The sequence below is a fragment of the Erythrolamprus reginae genome, chromosome 3 (genome assembly GCF_031021105.1).
Source record: "Erythrolamprus reginae isolate rEryReg1 chromosome 3, rEryReg1.hap1, whole genome shotgun sequence".
Taxonomy (NCBI): domain Eukaryota; kingdom Metazoa; phylum Chordata; class Lepidosauria; order Squamata; family Dipsadidae; genus Erythrolamprus; species Erythrolamprus reginae.
Genome location: NC_091952.1, coordinates 102,834,077 through 102,861,581, shown reverse-complemented (window position 1 = coordinate 102,861,581; position 27,505 = coordinate 102,834,077). Strand labels below are relative to the sequence as shown.

The 27,505-nt window shown below is 38.5% G+C and overlaps 2 protein-coding genes across 3 annotated transcripts in view; one reads left to right on the top strand and one right to left on the bottom strand.

Moving 5' to 3' along the window:
* SWT1 (SWT1 RNA endoribonuclease homolog) overlaps positions 1-2,391 on the bottom strand; it is a 64,772-nt gene extending 62,381 nt beyond the window's left edge. Inside the window, exon 1 of one of the 2 annotated variants that reach the window (XM_070746316.1) lies at positions 2,034-2,391. The gene's annotated coding sequence lies outside the window, so the exon portion shown is untranslated. The remainder of the gene's footprint in view (positions 1-2,033) is intronic. The other variant, XM_070746317.1, reaches the window with a different exon arrangement.
* On the top strand, positions 1,810-26,732 carry TRMT1L (tRNA methyltransferase 1 like). The gene is made up of 16 exons (XM_070746318.1): positions 1,810-2,844; positions 6,377-6,529; positions 8,711-8,821; positions 9,652-9,765; positions 12,638-12,702; positions 13,169-13,298; positions 14,486-14,603; positions 15,307-15,386; positions 16,608-16,851; positions 18,777-18,989; positions 20,493-20,683; positions 21,550-21,628; positions 23,147-23,310; positions 24,375-24,434; positions 25,323-25,449; positions 25,667-26,732. The coding sequence occupies exons 1-16, from the start codon at positions 2,727-2,729 to the stop codon at positions 25,890-25,892; spliced, it is 2,193 nt and encodes a 730-aa protein (XP_070602419.1). The 5' UTR covers positions 1,810-2,726; the 3' UTR covers positions 25,893-26,732.
* The last annotated feature ends 773 nt before the right edge of the window (positions 26,733-27,505 follow it).

Below are 27,505 nucleotides of genomic sequence, written 5' to 3'. Positions count from 1 at the left end.
ACCTTTATTAAAAGGCTAATAATGAAAACATTACCACATTGCAATTTAAAAGGAAACCATGGTGTACTTTTTTTCAACTGTTTTAGTCATGACCTGTAAATTTTCTACTGTATATTTCTATGTGTGGTGTTAAAGTTATACTAGGAGGGGAAAATAGTGGACATTAATGCTTTTTTATCATGACTGTGGATGTTTCCTCTTTTTAAAAAAAGTAAAAGAGCAAAGATAATGGCAATGAATACTTTAAAAAGGGAAAAACATATTGTTCTGCCAGGCTTTATGGTATGAGTCTCCCGAAAATTCAAGGGTACAAATTTCAGACACACACACACACACTTGAAAGTTCAAAAACAATGTTCTTTATCACAAAAATTCAAAAGAAACAAAGCACCCTTTTTGTATTGCAAAGAGCATTTGTCCCAAAACAACCTGGTAGTCTGTACAATCCCCTTAATCAGTCCTTAAGTACTTAGCTAGCAGCTGTGAAGGAACATCACAGCCCTCCTTCTTCCAGGAACTGAAACACACACACTTTGCTCTGCTTTGGTTTCAAAGTGGTGAAAAATCAACAAAGTCTGGAAACAGCAATGCAGGATTCTGAAGAAACAATGATCAGATAATCTTCCACAAAGGCCAAGCTAGCATGCTGCTATTTATATCAGCAGCTCTAATTACTGGAGCCCCACCCAAACACAGGTGGTCTCTCTTATCTCCTGTAATATTTCTTCAATTGGTCTCTTCAATGCATAATTCTGCACATGCGTGGATTTAAAACTTCCTCATTCGAATCAACCGAAGACAATGGAGATTGGCTTCCTGGACTGTGTGCCAAGCTCCCCTCTTCCAAGTCTCTCACACCTTCTTTGTCCGAGGAAACTGCACTACCTGAATCCCAGCAACCGGTTAGGTCCCACAGAGTTGGCCTTCTCCGGGTCCCGTCGACGAAACAATATTGTTTGGCGGGACCCAGGGGAAGAGCCTTCTCTGTGGCGGCCCCGACCCTCTGGAATCAACTCCCCCTGGAGATTAGGATTGCCCCCACCCTCCTTGCCTTTCATAAACTCCTTAAAACCCACCTCTGTCGTCAGGCATGGGGAAATTGATTCCTCTGGGCTGTTTCCGTTTTATGTATGGTTTGTATGAGACGTATGTTTGTTTTTTAGATTAAGGGGTTTTAAACTGTTTTTAATTATTGGATTTGTACTGTTTTAATTGTTGTGAGCTGCCCCAAGTCTTCGGAGAAGGGCGGCATACAAATCTAATAATAATAATAATAATAATAATAATAATAATAATAATAATAATAATAATAATATAATAGGTAGAGAGAAGTTAAGGTGAGGTGGAGAGAGGAAGGAAGAAAGGAAGGAAGGAGAGAGGGTACAGAAGGTAAGTGGAAGAGATGGAGAGATTAAGAGGAGAGTGAGAAAGAGAAATATGAATATAGACTGATAATTTCATCAATCTGATAAAGATGTTGAATTGAATAGAGACTGACTAGAAAGACATAATAATATATGTTATGGAAATGTTTGTATGGTATACGCCGACATTCGCTGGCTGGGGAATTCTGGGAGTTGAAGTCCAAATATCTTCAAGTTGCCAAGGTTGAGAAACACTGGTATACGCAATAATATATACGTGAATATGGAGTTAACAAAAATAAAAAACTTTTTCAAATTTTAAAAAAAGTAAAAGAGCAACCATCCTCAATCTTTATTAAAATGGATAAAGAAGTACTAGAAGGTGGTATCAATAAAAGACTACCGTAACTAAGTACCACTTAGCCAAAACGATGATAACAGCACAGGGGAGGTCTGGTTTTCAGTTCGAAGTTCCACTGTATCCATTTTAAAATACTTTTCTCCTGTGCTTGTCCCCTCAGCCATACAATAAGTATGGTTATTGTACAAGAAGGTGTAAGTCAATGAGCACCATTCCGTTATTCAACCGCTTTGACTGGAATTCGTTATTAAAGAAACCGTAAAGCTTGGATTCAACCAAGACTCGTGTCAAACCTAACCGAAACTAACCTTGCCTTGTAGCTTTTGAGGAAGTGGGAGACGAACTTACATACGCACACCCGAATCAAGATTCCCAGCAGCTCCACCACCTTTCCAGAGGGGTCATTTTGAGTGCCTTAAAAAAAGGTTTCTCCCCCCTCAGGTTTGTACGGCGCTTTCTCGGTAACTTAAAAGGCACCTCCGGGTCAAAAAGTATCGGCCATTCGTCGAGGCTTGTTTTCCTCTGACGTCTCAGCCACCCACAGCTCCTCCGCCCTCCTGCTGCGAAAAAAAACCATAAAACAAAAGAGGCCCCTACGGCAGCCAATCGGCTCCTCTTTTACGTTCTACTGTAACCGGTCAATTTGTGGGTTCTCATTAAAAGAGCATTAAAACACACACACACACACACACACACAAGCCGTCGAGTTGCAGGCCGGGTATTGTAGTTTACCAACTGCCGGCAAAAAAACAAAAGGCGGCCTAGTTGCCTTTCAGGGCGGCGGCATTTTGGGAATTGTAGTTCACGCGCCGCGTTGAATTTTGGGTGCTGTAGCGGGGGTGGGTGGATTCAAAATATCGCGGAGGCGTAGCCTCCTCGCATTTGCCGTCCCGAAGTACAGCGGCGGGTTGGGAAGCGAGGGAGAGCGGACTGAGGAGGAGGAGAAGGAAGGCAAAGCAATCCTCACCTCTTCAGCTTCTCTCGGCGGGGGGAGGGGAAAAATGGCGACCGAGGACGCCCCGCTGCCGTTGTTACAACTCCCGCCGTCGCCCCCCAACGAAGAGAGACTTAGGGAAAGCAGGGAGGATGGAGACGACAAGGAGGCCGCAGAAGAGCTAAGTGAGTAAGAAAGGGAAGGGACGGCAACAGCTTTTTGCAGGCTGAGGGGGTTTTGCCATGAGGAGAATGAGGGAGAGAAACTGGTTTCTGTTGCTGCTGCTGTTGCCGTTGGCCTTTCTTCTCCTGGTTGCAGGGATGCGACCGTTAGCCTTCTTTACGTGAGAGGGGGGGGGAGGAAAGAGAGAAATGCTACGGACCCTAAACCAATTGTTCCTCCGCTGGCTGGGGAATTCTGGGAGTTGAAGTCCAAATATCTTCAAGTTGCCAAGGTTGGGAAACACTGTTTTAGTGTGTACAGGATGTCCCTTTCCAGGGGGAAAACAGAGGAAAGAGATGGCTTCCCCATGTTTCTGGCAGAGGAATTGTTTCTCTTTAGGTTGGAAGAAAGTGTGGTCAGGAGATTCCAATTCCCAGATTTATCTCTCTTCCCCGTTTCAGTAAAGCAATGGTTCTCAACCTTTTTCTTCATCACGGATCCCCTTTAAACACCTTTTGTGGCCACAGGCACCCCCACCGCTTAATTCAATATTTAAATCATATTTCTTTAAGCCTCTGTGGACCCCTAGGGGTTTGTGGTCCACAGTTTGAGAACCACTGCAGTAGATGATAGAATAGGTAAATTGCAATTCATTAGTAGAATTGTATTGTGTATTCCTTCTTGCATGATTCTCTGTAAAAAAGAGGGAGAGAGAGAGAATATCCCCATAGTACCAAATGCTATTTATCATATCCAAGGGACATCTGGCCTGGTTAGTGAAGGCCTTTAGGAGAAGCCCATGGAACATTAACTGCCTGCATTTCTGTTCCACAACTGCAGCCATCAAGTCTGGGGACATCATTGTTTTAGTCTGATGCTTTCTTTCTGGGAAGTTGTGGTACTCAAGATTCTTTTGTTTAAACAGATCTTGCTCCCAAGCAAACATCATGTATTAGTATTGTAATTCATTTGGGAAGTTTAGTAACTTCATTGTTCAAGCAGTGCTAGATTGAAATCTCCTTATTCAATGTCAGCTGTTTTTTCAGTCACTTGCCAATTGACTCCAGGGATATGCAGCACATGGAAGCTAAATCTGGATCCATGGAAACAAAGCTTTATTAATTAAGCCTTACCTGTTCCTTCTCCTTTCGCCATATTTCTGAAGTTAAAGTTTGTCTGAATCACTTGTTGAAATGTCCACAAGCAAAACAAGCTCGTATAGCATCAAGGATTCCACATTACATACACTGTAGTCAGAAGGGAGAAATCACAAAATCACTCTTCTCAAGCTAAATTCCAACTTTAATCAAAGCCCAAGGAAATGGAAGAATTCCTTATCCAAGCAAAAACTTTTCTAAAGAATTGCTTTGCTTTGCTTTTTTTTCCTGGACATATATAGTAATATTCTTTAAATTCTTTTATCCTTTAGATTTACAGTGGAACCTCTGTTAACGAATGCCTTGGATAGCGAACATTTCGGATAACAACCAAAAAATTTGTTAAAACTTTGCACCGGATACCAAACAAAAATTTGGATACCAAACATAAATTTTTGGTTGTTATTTGAAATGTTACACCCATTGTCCCTCACTCCCCCCCCCCCCCCCCACTTTACCTCTTGCCTCTCTGCCTTCATCTCCTCGCCAGGGGAGCAGCAAAGCGTCGCTTTGGCTATGACGAGGCAGGCACTGAGTTTGCTGGTCCGGGCGGCGGTGGCTTCTCTTTGAGGACAGTGGTGGGGGCCTGGGCATGGACATGACGTTTCCGGCACTGCTGCTCCTGGAAGGGAAGGCGGTGGCAACTGCTGTGGTGGTTCCGGCAGCTTCTCTTCCAGGAGCAGCAGTGCCAGGAATGTCACGTCCATGCCCAAGACCCGCCGCTGTCCTCGAATAGACGCTTTGCTGCTCCCCAAGAGAGACGAAGGCAGAGAGATAAGATAAATCCTAGTGAAGGGGGTGGGCATGCCTAGCACAGGAGGCAGCCCGTCCCTTCCCCAGTCACCTCATGAAGGCTTGGCTCCTTAAACGCAGCCCTGTGGATCAGCTGAGCCTGTGAGGGCCATGAGCTGCCTCTCGTTCTGTCTCTACAGGCACCTGAAAGTGTTTCCTGCACACTTTTGCCAGCCCTAGCTCTGCCTGTGGTGCAAGACAACTTCTCAGCCAAAGGCCTATACAGTATATTCCACAGCCCACCTTGTGGCTCTGGAGCAAGCAGTGACCATAGTTTGCCCTCCGTCAGGCCTAGAGCTCTGGTCTTGCTCAGGTTGATAGTACAGTGTGGCAGAAGGCTGTGTGGCACATCGGAATTGGCTCCCCCAACCATAGTTCCCTCTAAGCTGAGCAGTGAGCAATCGCTCACTTAAAAATCATCATCAACTCAGAGTTTTCCAAACCTGCCCAGAAGCCGAGAGGGAAACAGTGAGAGGGAAGGAGAGAGAGAGGAAGAGAGAGAAACAGATAGAAAAAAGAGAGGAAGGAAAAGAGAAAGAAAAAGAATGGGAGTAAGGAAGAGAGAAAGAAAATCAAAATCTAGTTTGAAACTAGCTCATCTATTTAAGTGGCATTTTGATATTGATAGAGTTGCCCTATTATGAGCTCACTGTTATAGACACACAGTACAGTATTTTATTTTGAAATTCTCTGAGGCAAAACAGGGTGGGTTTTTTATTTGTTTGTTTGTTTATTTATTTATTATTTCTCTGCCGCCCAGTCCCAAAGGGACTGCCACTCAGACACTATACTTTTCCGCCCACCCCCCAAAAAAATTAGAGGGAACACTGCCCCCAACTCTTACCTACCTGCTGCAGCTCTACCTACCTGCTGCACTTACAGAGGATGTTCACCTCCCTGCTGCACTGCTGTGAGCAGCGCTCCTGAGCTGCTCCTGCCTGCCATGGGACAACTTAGCTCAGATCTACAACCTCAGGAGCACCTCCCCTGTCACTGGCATGTCAGGGCCTCTTTGCAAGTGGTCGTGCTCCCCTGCAGTGGGAGGGTGTGGGAGATTGCCTCTTCCTCCTTTGTACCCCCAAACCCTATTTTCCGTGGCCGTCGAGTCCCCAGTCTGCACCTCTCTCGCTGGACCAAGACGGACAAGCTCAGTGTTACCCACAGAGGCCTACTCAGCCCAATTCTCTGCACAGGATTCCAAGACTGGCGAGGAGGGCAGATTTTACTGACAATCGGCCTTTCAAAGGGGAGTCCTGCACAAAATTCCTTGGGAAAATTAATTGCTTAATCCTGTTCCCTTTGTTGTTCAATATTGCACGGGTGTTATTTTAATAAATATGGCATTTGGTAAATGCTACTTTTCTTTTCAAATTATTAGATACAAGCTCAATTATTTTTTGGAAAAAAGCAACTAAATTATGTGGGACTTACAGCATTTATGGTGACATATCGGAATCCTCTTATTGTAATGAGCCTAATTTATCATACTTTTTGCATTAAAAATATACTAATTAGAATACTATAATAGATTTACATCGAAAATATTGTAGTTAATTAATGTGTATTGTTTTGCCTTATAATCTTGTTTTTTTCTTAATTTCTGTAGATGGGATGGATGTCCCCAAAGAACCTGATAGCCCTGGGCAAGATACAGAAATCATTAATGAAGATAGAAATGCCAAAATAAAAAAAACAGAGCAAAATTCTATTGAAGATCTTAACAGTAATCTACTAGATGCATCATCTAAAACTCCACAAGGTTTGCTAGGATAATATGGATACCTTTGCTTTATTTATAGTGATTTATAGGTCATGAAATATTCTGTCCCTCTATCTTTTTAAAATTGGTAAAGACATAGAGTTAAAGAGTATTAAGATGAGCTACATCCTCTAATTCAGTGATTTTCAACCTTTTTTGAGCCGCGGCACATTTTTTACATTTACGAAACCCTGGGGCACATTGAGCAGGGGGGGGGACCCTAAAAAAAAGTTTGGACAAAAAAATTCTCTCTCTCTCTCTTCCTCCCCTTCGCTCTATTTCTTTCTCCCTCCCTCTTTCTCTCCCTTCCTTCCTCTTTCTTTCTCTCTCTCTCCATCCCTCTTTCTTTCTCTTCCTTCCTCTTTCTTGTTCTCTTTCTCTTTCCCTCCCTCACTCCCTCTATGTCTTTCTCTCTCCTTCCCTCCCTCTCTTGCTTTCTTTGTCTCTCTTTCTCTCTCTCTCTTTCTCTCTCTTTCTTTCTCTTGTTCTTTTTCTCTCTCTCACTCTTTTTCTCTTGCTTGCTTTCTCTCTCTTGCTTTCTCTCTCTCTCTTGCTTTCTTTCTCTCTGAGCTTCGCGGCACACCTGACCATGTCTCGCGGCACACTAGTGTGCCACGGCACACTGGTTGAAAAACACTGCTCTAATTTGTTATTTTGAAATATATTACACCTTCAGGGAAAGATGTGAATTTTTGGTACAGTATGTTCATATTTATTTCTCGCAGTACGTATTCATAAATGATCAGTGCTTATCACTTTGGAAGTACAGTGGTCCCTTGACTTTCGCGGGTCCGACTTTCACAGAAAGCCTATACCACGAGTTTTCAAAAAATAAATAAATAATTTTTGAAAACCCGTGGTATTTTTTTTATTTTTAAAATTTATTTAAAGAAGCGATCTAATAAAACCTCCACTTCCGCCCCAGCTTCCCAATCCTTCCTCTTTAATTCTCGGAGTGTTGGTATGCTCCACTTGAAGCTGAGCCTTACTGACGACGATGCTGATTTCGCTGCCACCGGGGCTCTCAACTGTGTGGCGGCCCATGTGAATCCAGCCGCCACCGCCGCAGGGCCCCTCAGCTGTTTGGCGGCTCACAGGACTCCTGTTACTGCTGCAGATCTTGCCGCCGCCAGGCCTCTCAGCTCTCTGGCAGCCCACCTGTCTTCTGTTGGCTGCTGCTGCTCAGATTGTGCCTCCTGTCGAAAACAAGGGGGGAAAAGTTTTGGCCTCCACGTGTCACATTTTCACCCTCTCAGGCCCCCAGAAGCAGCACTCTGCACTGCTCTGCTTTTTGCCCGTTTTCACCAGCAACCCCCACCCTTCCGTTTTTCGCCTGCAGAATGTTTGGGGGGGCTGGGGAGGGTGAAAATGTGGCATGTGGAGGGCTTGGGAGCCCAAAAAAGTGCCCATTTTTGGCAAAAACAGGCCATGTAGAGCACTGCAGAATGCTTCTGGGGACTGGTGAGGTGAAAACATGATGTGAGGAGGATTTGGGAGGCCAAAAAAAATGCCCATATTTGGTCCATAAGACACACCTAAATTTTCACCCAATTTTGGGGGGGGGGGGGGGGAGTGGGAAAGGTGTGTTTTATATTCTGAAAAATATGGTAGTTAACTTTTTTATAGCTAGAAATCAGAGTTTAAGATTTACTTTAATTACATGGAAGAAATTCTTTGCTTTCAGTCCAACCTATGGGCATGTATGAATTTACAAATAGCATAAACATTTTTGATACTGCAAGTAGTCCTGATTTAACAATCACTCATTGAGTGACCCATTCAAACTTGCAAACCAATGCACTGTTGGTCACATAATCCCAAAATGTAGCTGATGAGATCCACAGATATTCCAGTTACAAGCCTATGTATTATGTAAATATGTTGTCAATGTATGAGCTGTTGTGAAAATTTATTATGACATTTTTAATTATTTAGTCTTTTGGATTTGTTTGGGGAAAGAATACAACACTCCTATTACATAGCTATGATATAATAGGCAAGATGATTAGATAAGCATGGGCCATTATAAAAACAGAAGATTGCTTGAGAAACATAGTGCACAAAGACTTCAAACTTTTTTAAAACTTTTGAAAGATTGAAGTTAAATAATATTTGATTATGTATAATGCATTTATACAAGCACAGACTTTGCTGAAAAGTAATTTGAATTGTTTGCCTTAGAAAAACATATTTCAATTCAGCGGACCCTTGATGATTTAGAAAAACTGGCTAATCTGCAGGAAGGCTGCCTAATTTCCTCTGATTCCAAGCGTGAAAACCAGCAACTGACAGGTATTTAAAATATTTCCAGAAGAAACAACAAATGATGGGAATGCAGTGCAATGCTTGTGGTATTCAGTTCTTGGACAAGTACTTTGCTTGGTAGCTATGAAAAAAATCAGACAAAACTATGTTACTGATATTAAAATAGGACCCAAATAAGGAATCATGCATTAGTGATGGTTATGAGTCTAAGAATATGTGTAAAGAATTACCAAAAGTACCTGTTTCCCCTAAATAAGACATCCCCTGATAATAAGCCCAATCGGACTTTTGAGTGCATGGCAATAAGGCCAAGGGCTTATTTCAGGGTTCAAAAAAATATAAGAAGAAACGTAGTAGTAAATAAAGGATTTTTAACAAGAAAACCCCAGAATTATCATTTTACTTATTTAGGGCGATACTTGCAGTTCTATCCTTGTTGTCAGGTCCAAGTAGGAAGATGCATAGAACTAATTTCAGAGAGGCCTGGAAGCAAAGTCATCTCTAATGGATGGAAAGCATGGAAAGAAACAAAGAAAGGAATGTATGTTCAGGAGGCAATGATTTGCTACTCTTTTCTAGTAACCTTGGATTACTATTTTAATTGTTCGACAAAAAATGCAAAGATTTCCATTTCTGTTTTGGAATGTAGATATTTCAACATTAGTTCAACTAAGCCTTAAATCATGGCTTTTAAAACAGATACGTTTCTTAGATACTTCAGCTATTGATGATTTTATTGCAAATTGTTGAGTTGGGATGAAATACTACTTCTCTATATTTACAAAAAAAACTTCAATACAGAGAGATTGGGTTATTGCATATTTTTTTCCTTATTTTCATTTAATTTAAAATATCAGCTGACAGGAGGTCCTGCCCATTATGTCCTGGAGAGAGGTTCAAAGCTTGCAATAGTCACAAGCTCCGTCGCCATCTTCAGAATCTTCATTGGAAAGTATCTGTTGAATTTGAAGGTAAATGTAGCTAAAACACCATTATTAATGCTAATGCAGTTAGTTTTTTCTCTGTAATTAATGTTGTAACTAAACATCATGATTATAGGAGCATTTTTTAATTTGTAATAATCAGAGTTCAAGAGAAGAAAAGAGTTGGCTTTTGCCCCAAGGTTTGGGACGATAAGATTGGAGACCAGACGATAATATAGATAAATGAATGTGGAAGATGGGTTTTGAGAATAGTTGATGTTGCCTGATTTTTCTTGTATTGTTTTGTGTATGGGTATTTATTGTTGTTAGCTTCTCAGGGTTATGTGCCAAAAAGATGGATGACCATACATCTTTTAAAAATAAATATAATCCACAACCCAAAATTATTACTTCTGTATATGTAAAGTGTACTTCAATACTGGAAGAGATAAAATTCAACAAAATTCAGGACAATTTATTTTTCTAGGATATATATTATAAGACCTGCCAGGAAAAATAGATTTAATCATTAATTCAGGTAAAGAATGGAATATTTAGCAATGTGAAGTATTCCCCCTTCTTTTATTTCCTTGATTTACAAAAGAGGGAAACTATTCATCTCACCTAGAGTTGTATACACTTCTCTGTTGAATGAACTGCAAGCTTTTAATGCAATACTTGCAAAGAGATTAAATAGCCTTTTAAAGGAATGACTGTGAAAAAGAGCTGTGATTGAAAGAGTTTTATGGGGTATAGAAGTTATTATTTAATAAATTGATATGCCCACTGGCTCACAGTGACTCTCAGTGGTTTACAAATTGTCAAATACATTTGAAACAACACATAACAAAAAAGAGCAAAGATGATAGAGATAATAAACCCACAATGGAACAAAGAAAAAGAAACTTCAGCCAAACTGAAGAACTAGGTTTCAGGGCCAAAATACCCAATTTTTGCTCTTGGATAAGGGTGACACTTCTTCATTCAAAGGTCTGTCTGGATTTACAGCTCCTGTTTGATGACTAGGTGGCAGCTGTGGCCAGTAAAACCATTGCATAGCTTATCTGGTATTTTGCTTTTTCTCACTTTGTTTTTCTTCTTGATTTTTTCTAAATGACTACTAAAATGAATTCAGCCCCCATCTATGCCACAAAAATGGGAATATGAAATGTACATCTGAGTATCCGAGCAACAAATGATAAAAATTGTTTAGTTGTATATCTTATGCTGGTTTCACATGTCCATATACACCTTATTTTTCTTCAAATCCAGAATGAAATTCCTTAAACAACGTGTGAGTTAAAATGTTAGAATGTTTATTGAATATTGTAGCAATATCTAAATGACACCTGAATTCGAATCAGAATTGTAGTTTGTCCTTATACATAAGGACATCTTTAATGTTTTGATTTTTTAAATTAATACTGCTGGCTTCCATTACTAATTTATTTTTATTGTTAATCTATTAATCTGAGTTTTCTACATTTGTCTTACTAGAATGAGATAAAAAGAAAACCCTGCTTGAGCTGTCTTCTTTTTTCCTCCTTCCCGATCAACTATGTTGTCTTAAAAAAAGTCATGGGCTCTTCCGCACAGAACTTTGCATCATTTCCAACTTCTTATAGCTGGAAAGGTTTTTTTTTCTATAGACCACTTGATTGACTAAAAGAGATATTGGTGAAGTCTTTAATTGCATTGATGTTATTTATGAGAAAAATATAGCATTTAAAGGTCTTACTTCACTCATCAGCTTTATATAATTAAGCACTTGCTTAAAAATATGGATGCACAAACCTTGGATATTATTTGAAGCTATCACCCTCCTTTCCCCCTATCTCATACCCATATAATAAGGCATGTCCCGATAATAAGCCCTACAAGACTTTTCAAGGCATGCGTTGAAATAAACCCACCCACCCAAAAAATAAGCCCCCCAACTACTTTCTGGGAAGGGGGCGGCATGCCGGGAGCTGCTCTTTTTGCGGCAGCCTCTCTTTTGGCCAGGGGAGAGAGAGGGAGAGAGCTGCGGGTGTGCGCACACTGGGACTACCTCAGTTCCTCTGGGCTTTGGCTACAGCAATTTGAAACACATGAGGAAGAGGAGGCAAGCATCAAATCCTGTGTCGCCGCCAGCAGGGGCGAATTTCAAAACGCTGCTGGAGGCAGCCCAGAACAGCCAAGCCAGTCCGGCAGTGGGTGCACATAGCCACTTCTCACTTTCTCTCTCGCTCTCAGACAAAAGAGTGCCCGCTGCAGAAAGACCAGTTCCCAGCCAGGAGAGAGAGCAAGCCTCTTTAGCTCTGCCTCCCGTCAACGCCACCTCCCTTGCTCGCCTTCCACTGCCCCTTTGGTTCTGCTGCTGCCCCTTCGGCCTCCTGCCCATACTAGCTCGCTTGCTTCCCTGCCACAGAAAGAGCAGTTTACGGCTGCAAGCCCCTTTGGCTGTTACCCCCACCGCCCTCCCTCACCCGCTACAGAAAGAGCAACTCCCAGCCACAAGAACAAGCCCCTTCGGCTGTGCCTGTCGCCACTCTCCCTTACTAGCTCACCTGCTGTAGAAAGAGTGGGTCACAGCCGCTTGAGCCAGGGCTAGAGCAAGCGCGAGCCGGGGGTGCATACATCCCATGGGGCTAGCTCGGCTCCTCTGGGCTCTGCCTATGGCAATTTAAAATGCATTTCTGCTCACGAAGAAGAGGAGGATAATAAGGCCAGGGGCAGGGGTGAGAGGGGTGTTTGTCAAAAATATAAGCCCCTGTCTTATTTTTGGGGAAACACGGTATTATTATATTTACATCATTAGATGGTGGTTAGATTTTACTAAAAAAAAGTTTGAGAAGATAGAACTTCAGAACATGAATGAATTCAGTGTTGAAAACTGAGTAATCATTTAGAATTGTCCAATGTCATTTTTGAATTTCAGGCTTCAGAATGTGCATCTGTGACTTGCCATGTCGGCCTGTGAAACCAAATGTTGTAGGAGACCAGGTAACAGCTATTCAGCTATGTGAATTATTGCTATGATCAGTTCCATTTTAGTTACTTGTAAATTACATTCATCTCAATTTTGAACTTGAGTTCTCTAGTATATATATATATATATATTCTGTCCAATGTTCACTATAAAAAATGTCCACTTTACAATATAAACTTTTAATCTCAGTTTTTTATCCCTTCATGCATACTAGGTATGGTTATAGGTAATAGTAACATAAAAAAGAGGAAGTATATTCAGTGATATTTCATATATCACTTTGGATTTTAAAAATGCTGATCTAAACTTTAGTATGTTTTTTGAGGTTAATAAATTAAAATCTCAGTGTTAAGTACTTGGTAAATTAAGGGTTAAAATATAATTTATCTGTAGCTGTTTTTAAATACAAGACACAGGCACAGTATAACTTTAATAAAAATATTTATTGAACTTTAAATTTGTATTTGATGTGTGTTATAGATATCCATAAAAATGGGATCGCATTATCACTGTATTGTCTGTTCAGCAACTATCAGCCGAAGAAGTGACATGGTAGGACATATTAAACGACATGTAAATAAAGGGGAAACTGAATCAAGGTTTACTTCAAGTAAGTAATTAATATATCTGTTTTTTCTTTATAAAGCTCTCGTTATTTTGAGCATTCAGTGTCATAGACTGTGTAAATTATAAATTTAGAATAGTGAAACTTTATGATTTTATATTTCTGTCTAGGAACTCAGAACATCTTAAAAGGACAAGGTTTCTGTAATTTCTAGGTACAATTTTTATGTATCTTTATTTGACCTTATTTATTTAAAGAGGGTAAGCTGAGTTATTAACAATGTTATATATAGAAGTATTTATTGTATCTTTGGATTTAGTTGTCGAGGAAAAAAACGTATCCAAGGACCATATTTTGTAGTTTGTTTCCTTCCTCTAGAAAAGCATATGTCCTTAAGTAGTCATTGTTCTTTTTTAATTGTACAATTTTAAAATGTTGATTATGAAATGCATCTAAGACATAAGTAGTGAACGTGTGGCTCCCAAAAGTTTCTGAATTACAATGCCACCATAGCTAAAGCTGCTAAGAATTGATATTTGAAAACAAACAAAATAGTTCATATATCTGGTGGATTTCATGTGTTCTTAACTACAACTATCAGTTCTAGCTGACATAGTTAATGTAAAACAATTGTAGGAGATGCCTTTAGAAATAATCCCTGACCAAAAGGTTTTTTCTCTTCTGCTCTAGGCTTTCTATAAAAACTCATATTTTTTTACATGATTAAATCTTTTTTTTCTAATAAGGATCTCTTTTAAGGATTGTGACTGAATCCAAGCACAGCTTAAATTCTCTTTAAAATAATGGCATAGTGGTGACATTTCACTATAAAATAATTTTAAGTATTATCAGAATTCTGTTTTACTTCTTCAATGTCTCTTTTTAATGTTCCACATATTTCAGTTGAATCTAATCATAAGTTTTAAACTTTATGCACCATGCAGGTATTATCAGTAGGGACCTTTCATTCACTCATGTCTTTATTTATCAAGGTTAAAGGAGTCAGGAACAATAATCTTAACCAGATAAGTTGTTCCTAGAACCATTTCTTCATTTATGTGCATATTTTGGAACTCACTTTCTATCTTTTATACGGTCCAAATGTGAAAACTCTGGTTAGTATCATTTAGCAAGTTAGGAGAATAGGATAGATTCTCATCTGTGATTTGTGGAACTTTGAATGATCATCTGAAATGGGCTGTAACACTCTTTCATTTGAAAATAACCCTTAGCCCTTGCTCCTAAATATGAAGTACTGAAGGAAACAGACACAGATGTACAAGTCCTTCCTAACTACTCAACACCTCAGAAAACTGATTCCTATTTTAATCCCAAAATGAAACTTAACAGGTGAGAAATGATAATATTGTTTGGGGAAGAATTATAAATAAATATTGTGAATTTTAACAGGCCAATAATTGTACACATTTTTGCTATATTGTGGGTTATAAAGGGCTAAAGAGAACTTAATATATTATGAGAAAGTCAGTCAACCAAGAATTCAAGTGAGGTTTGAACAAAAATTATAGCATCTCATCATTAAACCAGGACTACAATTAGTCCTCAACTTACAATCATAATTGGGATCAGAATTTCCACCACTAAGCAAGGCAGTTGTTAACTAAGTTGCACCCAACTTTATGACCTTTTTTGTCCATTAAATAAATCATATTATAGAACTGGGCTTCCCCCATTGACTTTGCTTCTCAGAAGCCAGCTGGGAAAGTTCTGCAAATGGCAATCCCATGATACCAGGATGCTGCAACCATCATAAATAGATACTGGTTGCCAAGCACCTGAATTTTGATCATATTAATTGCGCTATGTATGCATTGTAGATGAAGTGGACTGTTCTTTGCCTAGTATTAATTGAAGGTCTACCAAAAATCTCAGTACTTTAGATTGGCCAAAACAATAAAAATAATTACAATTGCATTATGTTATATATGTTCCATAGCTTATTTTTTCAGCCATTGTCCTTTAAACAAGATATAAGAATAATAAATACATGGTTTTCATGTATTTTCAGTATACTTTCTTCTTTTTCTTTTAGACAACTTATAGTCTGTGCTTTAACTGTTCTGACTGAGGAACGGAAACCTTTGGAATGTCTGGATGCATTTGGAGCCACTGGTAGGTAGCTGTTTGTTTGTTTGTTTGTTTAGACTTCTATGCCACCCAATCCCAAAGTATTCAGGGCGGCTTACAATAATAAAAGAATTACAAAACAACAGAAGTCAAAAATATTATCTAATCTCTAAAATCCTAATAAAACTAGTACAAAATGGACAGAACAACATGCATACACACCAATCCAACACACTCATATATGTGGCCAGGGATGTTGTTAATATCAGGACCCCCAGGCCTGCTGGCATAGCTTGGTCTTTGTGGCCTTACAAAAAACCAGCAGGTTGAGGGCGATGCAGATGCCGGGGGGGGTGGGGTGTTGATTCCATAGAGCCGGGACAGTAATAGAGAAGGCCCTCCATTGTGGTCCCGCCAACCTGCATTGCTTAGTTGACGGTACCTGGAGGAGGCCGACTCCGTATGCTCTAATTGGCCTATGGGAAGTATGTGGCAGGAGACGGTCCCGGCGTAGATAGTCTGGTCCTAAGCTATATAGGGCTTTATAGGTGATAACCAACACCTTGAATTGTGCCCGGAGACTGATAGGAAACCAGTGCAGCTCGCAGAGTATAGATGTTATATGGATGTACCGAGGTACACCCATAACAACTCATGCGGCTGCATTCTGGACAATTTGGAATCTTCGAACACTCTTCAAGGGTAGCCCCATGTAGAGTGCTTTGCAATAATCAAGACGGGAGGTTATACATTTTGATTTATAATTTGTAAAGATAATTTGTATATCTAGGGGCAATCTGAGAGAATAAGTCTTAGTAATAGAATTTATTTCTGAATAAAAATGCTTAGGAAGACACCTTTTTTTAAAAAGGTGCCATTAAATTTTACGAGCACATTTATTTTTGTAATGGAATTGGAGAAAAGTTGTATTGATTTCATGGCTTTTATTAAATGTACTATTTAGTGACTGCCTTATGTGGCAGTGATTCAGTAATGAGAATGATTTAAAAAAATTCTACCAATCCAATCACTTACGACATTCTCAGGTCTGTAGAAGTCAGATCATAAGTACAGATTGTGGTTTCACTTATTGACCATTTTGCTTAATAACCGGATTTTGATCCTAATTATGGTAGTTAAACAAAGACTACCTGTATATGTACATTTCTTAAATAATTGAAACCTAATATTGTATTCCACATAGTGAGGTCCCAAGTTTATAGGCCTACCTTTTATTGAGTTCATTATGTATAATCTGACTTCCAGGTATAATGGGATTACAGTGGGCAAAGCATCTCGGAAATTCAGTAAAAGTCACAATTAATGATTACAATGAAAAGTCAGTGACCATGATACGAGAAAATTGTCATTTAAATAAGATGAAAGTAATGAATTTTGAGGAAGATGACTGTGATGAAGCAATGGAAGAAGGGGAAGAAAACATGCGTACCATTGAAGTGACAAAAATGGATGCCAATGTCATCATGCATTTGAGAGCATTTGATTTCATGTAAGTGTCTTGTCTTATTTCAATCGCACTTTCCCCAGTTGTGCTTTCCAATATCTAGATTGGGAATAATATGTAGAACTCAAAAAGGAGATTGATATGCAGGTTCAAGGGTTACCTCTTTAAGTCAACTAAAATACAGGATTTACAGGATATTCTATTATGGTTTAATATTCTGTGAACTAGGCCACAAACTGGTTGGTTGGAGAAGGACATCAGTGTTTGCTGAAGGAATTATACCGTGTTTTCCTGAAAATATCACCTGACCTAAAACTAAGACCAAGTCCTCCCCCCAAAATAAGACCTAGTGAAGGGTTCATCCTAACCCAACCACAGTGCTCACAGCCCATACACGAGGTGAATTTGTGTTTGGCATTTTACCTTCCTGCCTTTTGCAAACTTTTGGCTGAGCATTGCACGCAATAAAATTTTCTCTTCCACAAACTCCACCAGAAATGAGTTTTCATGAGACTCACTGCGCCAGTGCAGCCTCTTGGAGTGAAAGGAAAGAAATATTTCTGCTGCTTTCCTTGAGTGCAGCCAAACATTCACAAAAGGCAGGAAGGTAAAATGCCAAATTCACTCACCTCATGTTTGGGCTCCCCAATGATTGCTGTGGCTAGATTAGGGCTAAGAGGGTGCCATCCCAAAGCCTCCCTGTCACTTGATTTGGGGTGGGCTGTGCCTGGCAAGCCTAGGTGTGATGGGCAGGCAGGTGGGTAGCTTGCTTGAGTTGCAGGGATTTGGGCAGCATTTATGTGGCTGTGATGCCTGCAGGATCCCTGGCTTCTGAGGCAGGTGAAGCCCAGAAAGGAGGTGCTGCAAGGGAGCCAATTTCTCACATTGCTATGCAATGGCTGGGCCTCAGGATGCCACCCTGAGCAGGTGCCGAGCTGGAGTTTGGGGATGTTCAGTTTCCTTGCTGGTTGCCTGCCCTCCACCATTTTCTTCAAGTGTTTGTGTGTGTATGTGTGATAGAGAGAAAGAGAAACAGCAGAGAGACTTACAAGCAGTGTTGCCTGCAATTCTTGTCATTCCCCTCCATCGTTTGTTTCTGTCTGTCTGTTTCTCTCTCTTATTCTTACTCTCTCACACACAGATATTTGATCACTTGAAAGGGACAGGCTGCGCTTTGCTTCTATTGTAAGCACGCACTTCCCACAATTGCCTGTCCTTTTCTCAAGCAGCAGCAGCTAGGTAAAAGGGGGGGCAATTCCAACGGGCCGCATGGCTTTCTGCCTGAGCAGGAACCTAAGCAACACCCACGGAGCACAAACTGTGGTTGCCATTTGCTCCACAGCCACAAGATGAGCTGTGGCACAGAGGGACCCTCAACTACAAGGTTGCCTAGTGCTGTGGCAGGGCTGGGGCTAGCAAGATTGCGCTGGAAATATCCCCAGGCTACCAAAGAGACAGAACTTTCAGCTCTCGTTATATCAGCTGATCCACGCGCAGAGGTTAAGGGGCCAATTAGCCATGAGGTGATTGTACTCACCTCCTGCACCTAAAAAAGACACCCCCAAAATAAGGCCAAACACTTATTTTGGGGGACAAAAGAAAATAAGATAGGGTCTTATGTTTGATAATCTTTGATTTGGAAAATTAAGATTGCTTAAAATATATCTAATTAAGAATCATTATTGCCCTTTGGTTTCTTCTGCCCACAATGTCTTTTAAACCCTAAGGTTTAGAAAACTCTATATAACTGACAATCAGCTTATATGTTGTTTTACTTTAGATATCAATAGGCACTAGATTTTTTTTAAAAACCACACAATATAAAATTACAACCTTAGGCAGACAGTACTTCTTTGAAAGGAATTCCTGTTAAAGTGTATGGCATTTTAGTAAGCAAGATACAGGTTATACATACATTTTCTTATTTGTATAATTTTTACTGTGCTCTGTTCTGTCTCATTATCATATAGCCACCTGGACCCATTTGGATCATCAGTAAACTACTTAGATGCAGCTTTCAGAAATATAAGAAATCTTGGAATTGTTTCAGTGACATCAACAGATATAAGTTCTCTCTATTCAAAGGCGCAGCATGTGGCCCAACGTCATTATGGTTGCAACATTATCAGGACGGAATACTATAAGGAGTTGGCTGCTAGGATGGTACTTGCTGCTGTGGCAAGGTGCAGTTGCATTTCCTGAATAGTTTTTTCAAATTCTAATATTAGGTAGCTGCAGTTTTTACCTTGTTCCTTATACAAGGGACTAAGCAAAATTGATTTTTACATCCTGTTTCTCAGTAACTTTCAGCAATTTGATCAAGAATTATGAATGTGTAAACAGAAAGTTTCTTCAGAGCCTATGTACAAAAGGTTTGATCCACAAAGCTGAATGTTGTAGTTTTGAGCCTCTACATCCCTTTTACGCTCTCTGAATGTGACCAAAAATAGGCAGAAACGGAATTTCTGGTATTATAGGGCTGATGGTTTGCAGGTCTAAGGAATAACTGCAAAAGTTTGGGACTTTACTGAAATAGATTTCTTTCAAGAAAACACATCCAGATAATTATTAAAGAGCCATTTCAATAAAGGGAGAAGAAATCAGATATTCCAGGATTAAGGAGATTATGAAAATGGTTTCTTAATCAAATTGATTTAGGAAGCCTCAACAGCAACCCCATCATGTATAGATCCTTGAAATGCCAAAAAATTATTCTGGAATAGCATCCAACTATTGGCGTAAAAAACATCATAATACGGAAGGAACTCTTCTCCAGTTGGGTGACTACCCTCTAGAAAGACATCTCTCTTTTCATTTATGTACACAAGTCAGTTGTACAATGTGAATAGACACATTTTAAAACACCAATTTGAATTACATTTTTATTTTGAGTTCATCTTTATTAAGCCTCAATTCATGCAAGAACTAATTTGCTGGAATTAGGAATTTTTTTAAAAGAAAATCTCCCTGAGATTCAATCAGTCAATCTCTTTAGGGGTTCTAAGTAACACCCCTAAAGCTAAATTTTATTAGAGATGTCATATTGTCACATATGGGAATACCCAAATCTGAGAGCTTCCAGTTTTCCCTCACGTAAAAGAAAGTTCAGGTCTTTGCCCTTCAACCACATGTCATCACATGAACCAATCAGATACCCTCCAGAACAGAAGGTACCTCTCATTCTTATCAGCACAGCTGCAGGGCACAATGGCCCTGACTTTCTAGGAAGAATGTTATTTTGACTACACATCATCTTCACTCTATACAATATCCCCTCCCATTTTCTCACAGTAGAATTTGTGGCAGGCCTGAAGACTCAAAAGGTCTGACATTTCATTCTACTGGTAGAAGCTCTGACTATTTGCCCAGCTCTTTGCCAGGTGTGATTGACGTTTTCTTCTTTTTCTTTGGTTTTACCTGGGTAACTATCTTTGCCATCTTTGTTCTGTTTTTCTTTTCTTGGTTTACATGGTTTTTAAAAGATAACTTCTCCCCTTTCTCAAACTAACTAGGAGTTGGGCAGTCTATAAATACATTACTGAGGAAATCAGTGGATTAAGTTTGCTATATTTGTCTTCAATACACATTCAGAAATCATTGAAGATAAGCTACATGAAGTTAGGAGTAGGGATTTGAGAAGAGTAAGCCTTTGCTGATTCTATTCTTAATAGTCTCTCTTTCTATAGAGCTGCTGCTAGATGCAACAAAGGCATTGAAGTTTTGTTTGCTGTGGCTCTTGAACACTTTGTACTAGTACAAGTGAGAGTGTTGAGAGGGCCCTCTTCTGCAGATGATACTGTCAAGAAAATTCGATACCTAATTCACTGTCAATGGTGTGAAGAGAGGATATTCAAAAGAGAGGGCAACATGATAGAAGGTAATCCCATTTTGTAATTTCAGCCAGTTTTCAGGGTGGTTCAGATAATGAAAAAAATCACAGCACCTGACTTTTGTGTCATTTATTTGTTCAATAGTAATCTATTCTCAAATTAACTTCTGTGCATCAGATTATTTCAGAACAGTGCTGATTTACAATCTAGAATGATAACCCTGCATAAATTTTATTTGTATCATTATTCTTTTTTGCAACAGAAATCTCTTAACAATGAGAAATAGCAACAGCATAAAGAATAAAATTAATGAGCTAATAATTGCAAACAATATTGAAAGTGTTTTCATGTGAAATGAGTATTTATTGCACAGGAAGGCTGTAATCATGTACACAACTACTGGGACTTATGTAATATTATAGAACATACTAAGTGGACATGTAGAATTGAATAATGATTCCCCAGGAATTAGCCTGTTCCATGGAGCGCTTCGTAGGGAAAAGCATCTGCCTTAAATTTACTAAAATAAATTATTATCTCAAAGTACCATTAGGCAGGTTAAATCAAGTTACAATGATCGGATCAACATCAAAACCTAAGCTTTTGATTCAAATTTTAATCTCGTTCAGATGTTAATGCTATTATTTCACTTGAATTTCAGCTCTCCATCAAAGTTTAGGAAGTGTAATCAGGAAGTAAGATGTAATATAAGCACATGTTTTATGCATGCCTACAGGGATTAATTCACCCATTTCTGAAATTATAGTGTTTAGTTAAACAGCCAGAACAAATTACTTTTGTAATTATAATCGCTTTTAATTTATTAGCATTTCAATTTCCATAACATTCATAAATTATATATCATTCAGATATTGGTCTAGAAAAAATATGTTTTACTGTTTCTTTTTCACAGACAATCCTTACTGGCAGCTTCCATGTGATTGCTATAACCAAATGACTGGGAAGACAGCAGTTGAACTGGGACCTTTGTGGTAAGTATTCTTTTTGAGGGTCTTCTCACTTCAGAGTAAGAATGAAAATTAGAGAAGGATGTATAATACATATCTAGCATCTAAAGTGCAATCCCTTTTTTACTTACTTGGAAAAAAATGTAGTTAATGTCTCTTAATTAGATAGATGCAAGGTCTTTTAATCTAGGCCATGAAAAAAAATTGAAATCATTTTTACTCAGCTTTTCTTTGCTGGATATTGTATTTTTCATTGTGCCATTAAACATTTACATTTTCCAGTTGCAAAAATGGTCCTCCAGGGGAGTATTTTTTTCATTGGCTTTAACTGAACACTACAGTGCATTCTAAATATATGTATCTGTTTTCAGTTACAAGTGGTCCTTGATGTACAACAGTTCATTTAGTGACTATTCAAAGTTACAATGGCACTGAAGTGACTTATGACCATTTTTCCCTTTCGACCGTTGCAGCATTTCTATGATCATATGATTTACATTTAGATGCTTGACAGCTGGTTCATTTTTGATGGTGGCAGTATCCCCAGTTCATGTGATTTACCTTTTGTGAACTTATGACAAGCAAAGTCAATGGTGAAATCATATTCACTTAACAGCCATGTTATTTCATAAACGCAGTGATTCTGTTGACATATGTAGCAAGGAGGTTCATAAAATGGGGAAAAACTCATTTAACAAATTTCTTACTTAGCGGCATAAACTCTAGGATCAATTGTAGTTGTAAGCCGAGGACTACCTATATGCATTTGAATGTTCCTGGTTTCTTTTCTATTGTTAATCCAGATTTTCACCCATGTGCCTCTTTGTTTTCTCCTCTGTGGCTTTCTTATAGCCCAATAAGGCATTAACACTGAGGTTTAATGAATGTAAAGAAAATTTCTCTTGGCTGTCTGTTATTATTACATTCTAATTTACTGCTATATCAGAATCAATCTGAAATCAGGCTATTTATTTTTACCTAAAATAATTAATTAATAATAATTTATTAGATTTGTATGCCGCCCCTCTCTGAAGACTTACCCATTGCACTGCAGAAGAGATTTGTGCTGTTTGAAAAAGTTCTGTGCAGTTATAAGAGGAAATAAATAAAAACAATTGCTTGATCATTATAAATTTCTGGTTACAGTTTAGATTTTTGTAAAAAAATTAATGCAAATATATATTTTGAATATTGATAACTAGAATATAGTTTTCCTAATTAATAGGTTCTATTCTTCTTTTTAAAGATTTACTAGGAGAAATAGGCAGAGTACACTTTAAATCCAGTTCTTATTTTTGTTGGGAGCAATAAAATTTTGTTGTTTGGGAAACAGGTCAAGATTTTTTTTTACCCCTACTAATTAATCCAAATATATTTCAGATTCTTTAAACCCCTTTAAAATCTAGAAAATAAACACTAGCAATATCGCCCCATGACATTTTTTTCTAAAATAAATACATAAATACATAAATTAAAAAAAATAAAATAAATAAATTTTAAAATAAATTCTCCATTACATTTTATAGTTTTGTTGTATTGTAGGTCTGGATCCCTCTTCAGTACAGGATTTCTTAGAAGAATGCTGTTTGAAGCAGTTCAGTATGGCCTAGAAGACATCCAGGCACTTATAAAAACACTGATCTGTGAGGCAGAATGCACAACACTGAAACAGTTTTCAATTCATGCTCCTAGCAGTCATAGTAAAGGTGAGAAGGCATGATGATGATGGTTTAAAAAAAGTTTAAGTATTTTTAAAGAAGTCAAAGGTAATACATAAAGCCAACAAGGGGCAATAAATCAAGCTATGTGTTCTGGTTGTTGTTGACTTCTGTGAAGAAGTAAATTTGTGGTGTTAATATTTACAAGTAAAACATCCATGAAGTGATATGTTATTGAGTAGGACTAGAAATAATAAAAATTTATTTAGACAAGTGTGATTAGACATAAGCTTTCAGTGTACGTGCAAAATAATAACCATATTAATGATACCAATAATAGAAGGTAGCAGAAAAGAAGAAATATAGCCATACTGCCTGGGTAAATATACAGAAGACAAGACAGTACTTCAGCAGAGTAATGGCACAAGGGAAAAACGGTGTCTGATTGTTTTGGCATGCAATGCCCTGTTGTGTCCCATGCCCCTGTTCATGATGTGAGGGGTTTGTACATATTTTCTCAGATACTTTCTTGAGTAGTAAGATGTGTAGGTTAGGGATTTGATTTTTTAAAAGCTTTGAATTGTATGAGAAATAGCACTTCCATGCACCTCTTTAAAATAGCAGCTTTTAATGATCTTAACAGTAATAGGTCTTGGCATACAGCAGAGAATAACTTGCCCTTCAGAAGTCAGATGACTTACTTTTTATTATATAGTTCCAGAATGTAAAAATGGATTTCCCTCATTGTTTCTTTAACATTAGAGAGATTCTGTTTACTTTCATCTGCAGTTTCGTTTAAAAAGAACAATTTTAAATAGCTATGTGGCCTTATCAGAAAAGTGATACATATAGCATTAGTGAAGTCTAATTTACTGCATATTGTATCCAAATGAAAATGCAATAATTATGTGAAAATACATTCAATACCAGCCAACAAATATATGCTATTTAAATTAGTGAGATTTGTTAGTTCTAAGAAAATCCATTACCTATAAGGGTACTATTTCAGTTATTTAGTGCATTTTTCTAACGAAATTTAACCTTTTCATCTTATCAAATATATATTTGTTTCTTATAATGACCAATTTATAATGGTTTTTCTTATATTTTAGAAGAATGTGGTGTATTTATTAAAACATCAGATGCTGCAGCTGATTACTGCATGGTGCATGGTAGGTAGTTATCAATCTAAAATAATATCTGAAAACAGGAATGTTTATCTAGAACAATGATGGCAAACCTATGGCACGGGTGCCACAGGTGGCATGCAGAATCATTTCTGCTGGCACACGAGCTGTTGTCCTAGTTCAGCTCCAACATGTATCTGTGTGTCAGACAGCTAATTTTTGGCTCAGAGGCCTCCGGGGGGGGGGGGAGCAGGTTTTTACCTTCCCCCAGCTCCAAGGAAGCCTTTGGAGCCTGGGGAGGGTGAAACACGAGCCTACTGGGCCCACCAGAAGTTGGGAAACAGGCCATGTCCGGCCTCCAGGGGGCAAGGGAAAAATGCTTTTGCCCTTCTCAGGCATTGAATTATGGATATGGGCACTCACGCATGCGCAATAGCGAGAGTGCACGCTCTTTTGGTATCTAAGGAAAAAAAGGTTCGCCATCCCTGATCCAGGATATTTTAGTTTAGAAAGTCAGTGAAACAACAAAAACTTTCACTGAACAGTAACATTGGAATAGCATCTTTAATTTTGGTTTGCACAAGGTATCCATGAAACCACCTCTGTACGGAACAAACTTTTTATGATATTTCAGCTCATTTGATCAATCCAGACAGATCATGCAATGCTGCTGCATACCTCTCCAGCTCATTCATCCCCCAGCTCCATTTTCCTAATTGTCTTTTCTGAGCTATGTACTCACTCCCATCCAGAACAATTCTGCCAGAAAATCTATGTCTGGACCAACATATGCTCCAGCATATAAATGGAGCAATAATTACTGGCTGAAGCAGGCAGTTAAATGTTTTGCACATTCCATATTTCATACACCATTTCCCTTGCTAAGCAAATATCAAGATATTAAAAAGTTCTGATGCTTGACCTCTGTTGCAGAGAAAAGGAAAAGTGTTGACATCAACCAAAATGGAGCAAAGCGGCAGAAGTTAGAAAGTAATGCTGAGCATCCTGCTTTTTATTATAATGTCCATAGGCACAGCATTAAAGGAATGAACATGCCAAAGTAAGTGCAATTTTAAAACATTTCAGTGGTGTAAATGTTAAGGAATATATGTTAAGGTTAATATGTGGATTCAAAGGCTGGCCTGACACGCAGGTTCTAACCTGTCTCCCTGGTATCTTGGAGCCAGTCATATTCTCTGCTGTCAGGGTTGGAATTGTGGGAAATAAGAAGATCAAGCGCGAAAAGCACTTACCTCATACCTATACTTTTCCCCTAGGTTAAATAAGTTCTTGCAGTCTCTGTTTGAAGCCGGATATCGTGTAAGCCGAACTCATTTTGACCCTATGGGTGTCCGCACCAATGCCCCCTTGATGCAGTTTAAATCCATCCTTGTAAAGTACAGCCTTCCTACATATACAGGAGGACAAGCAGATGGCTCTTTGCAGGGGATTGAGGATGTCCAAGCAGGAACTGAAGGTGACTTTGTGGAAGAGAACATTTGAAAGGGTCTTTCTGGGACCTGCTATCTTTTATTGAAGATTTACGTTAAGAGCACCTACTGAGCCCTATATTTCCATTTTTGTGACTGTTCAACTATTTTATCATTTCAAATTTTTCAGGAAAAAAAGTGAGGAGGAATCACAAATGTACAGTTAATTTCCCAGCTCAGCAGGAAACCTTTTTCATGTAATGCTTGCATTTAAACTTAGTCAAACAGTTTTTCCTGACTTGTAATTCTTTGTTCAGGTGTATATTTTTAAGATAATGTGGAATTGAAAGACTTTAAGCATGTGTGTAAGCACTGCTAGAACCTACCAATAGTGTTTTCATCTGTTTTGAGTCTCAACTCATTAGTAGCTTTCAAATATGATTTGGAGGGATAAGCGGAAGGAAGTTGGCAAGCCTGACCTACGGATTATATTTAAGAATATAGACCCTGCCACCAATTGCTTTCTTTAGTTAAAAGTATCAGAAGTCAGAATGGTAATATTTTTATTGCTTGTAAAATACCCATTACTCACATACTGTAATTTCTAAACAATTTGGATAAAATTCAAAATGGAGTCTTAATTTTGACCACCTCTTCAACATACACAGATTTGCTTCTGAAGCTTGTAATTCCATGACTGAAATATGGTTCTTGATGTTAGATGTAATTCAGGGTCAAATATTCTGACAGTCTTTATCAGTGCTTTTAATATAAAAGTGTACTCTTCAAACCCTATACATCTTTCTGGAATTCAGTTACCTTCCTTGGTTAATTGTATAAAATCAGATCCGTAGTAAAAAGTTTCTTTTTCCAGTGTTATGGGAAAACAGAACAAAGTAAAGTTCTACTGCTATGTGTGTCCTCCTGTCATAATTAAATTTTTTAAAAGGGAAAAAAACCTGGAAAACCTGGCTTAAAAATCCCAAACTGAAGTTTGTAGGGAAAGATAAAAGTGGATACATTACTTCAAGAAAGCTTAAAAAAACTTAAAGAGGATTTTTACCAGAAATTTTAACGCCCTTATGGGAATGGAAGATAGAATTTTCATTTCCGTAACAATAAAATATATTTACCTAGCGCTGAAATGGATGGCTGATCAAAACAGTAACCTACCGATACTCAAATAGTGCTTATGTTGGTAACCACTATATATAAGCATGCTGGCTATAAACAGAATTTCTTAAATTGATGAACTCTGCTAGGAAAATCTGAAGAAACCTCTCTGGATTACACTATGATCCTTGTCATAAGTCATCTTATTTCGAAGACAGCACTAATGACTTTAAAAAATAAAATAGGAAAATATTGCAAGACTGGAGTAGGAAAAATCCAAATTTTGTTTATTTAGCGCAGAAACATTATCTGCAATAAACTTAGCCCTTTTGGATAAAACTGCAAACATACCTCCAAGATTATTCCTAATGATTTTTAAGCAGTTCAGAAAGTTTCCCAAGTAGCTATTTTAAAGGCAAAATAGCATGCATCAGGATTGTTCACATTGCCACTATCAATCAGGATTGTTATTGGATAGCTAATTACCTTAGGGACAAAAGCAATCACTTACGCTTGCACTCATATTAATACAGGTATTCAATATACTAAGGGCAGTTAGTTTATACCAGACGT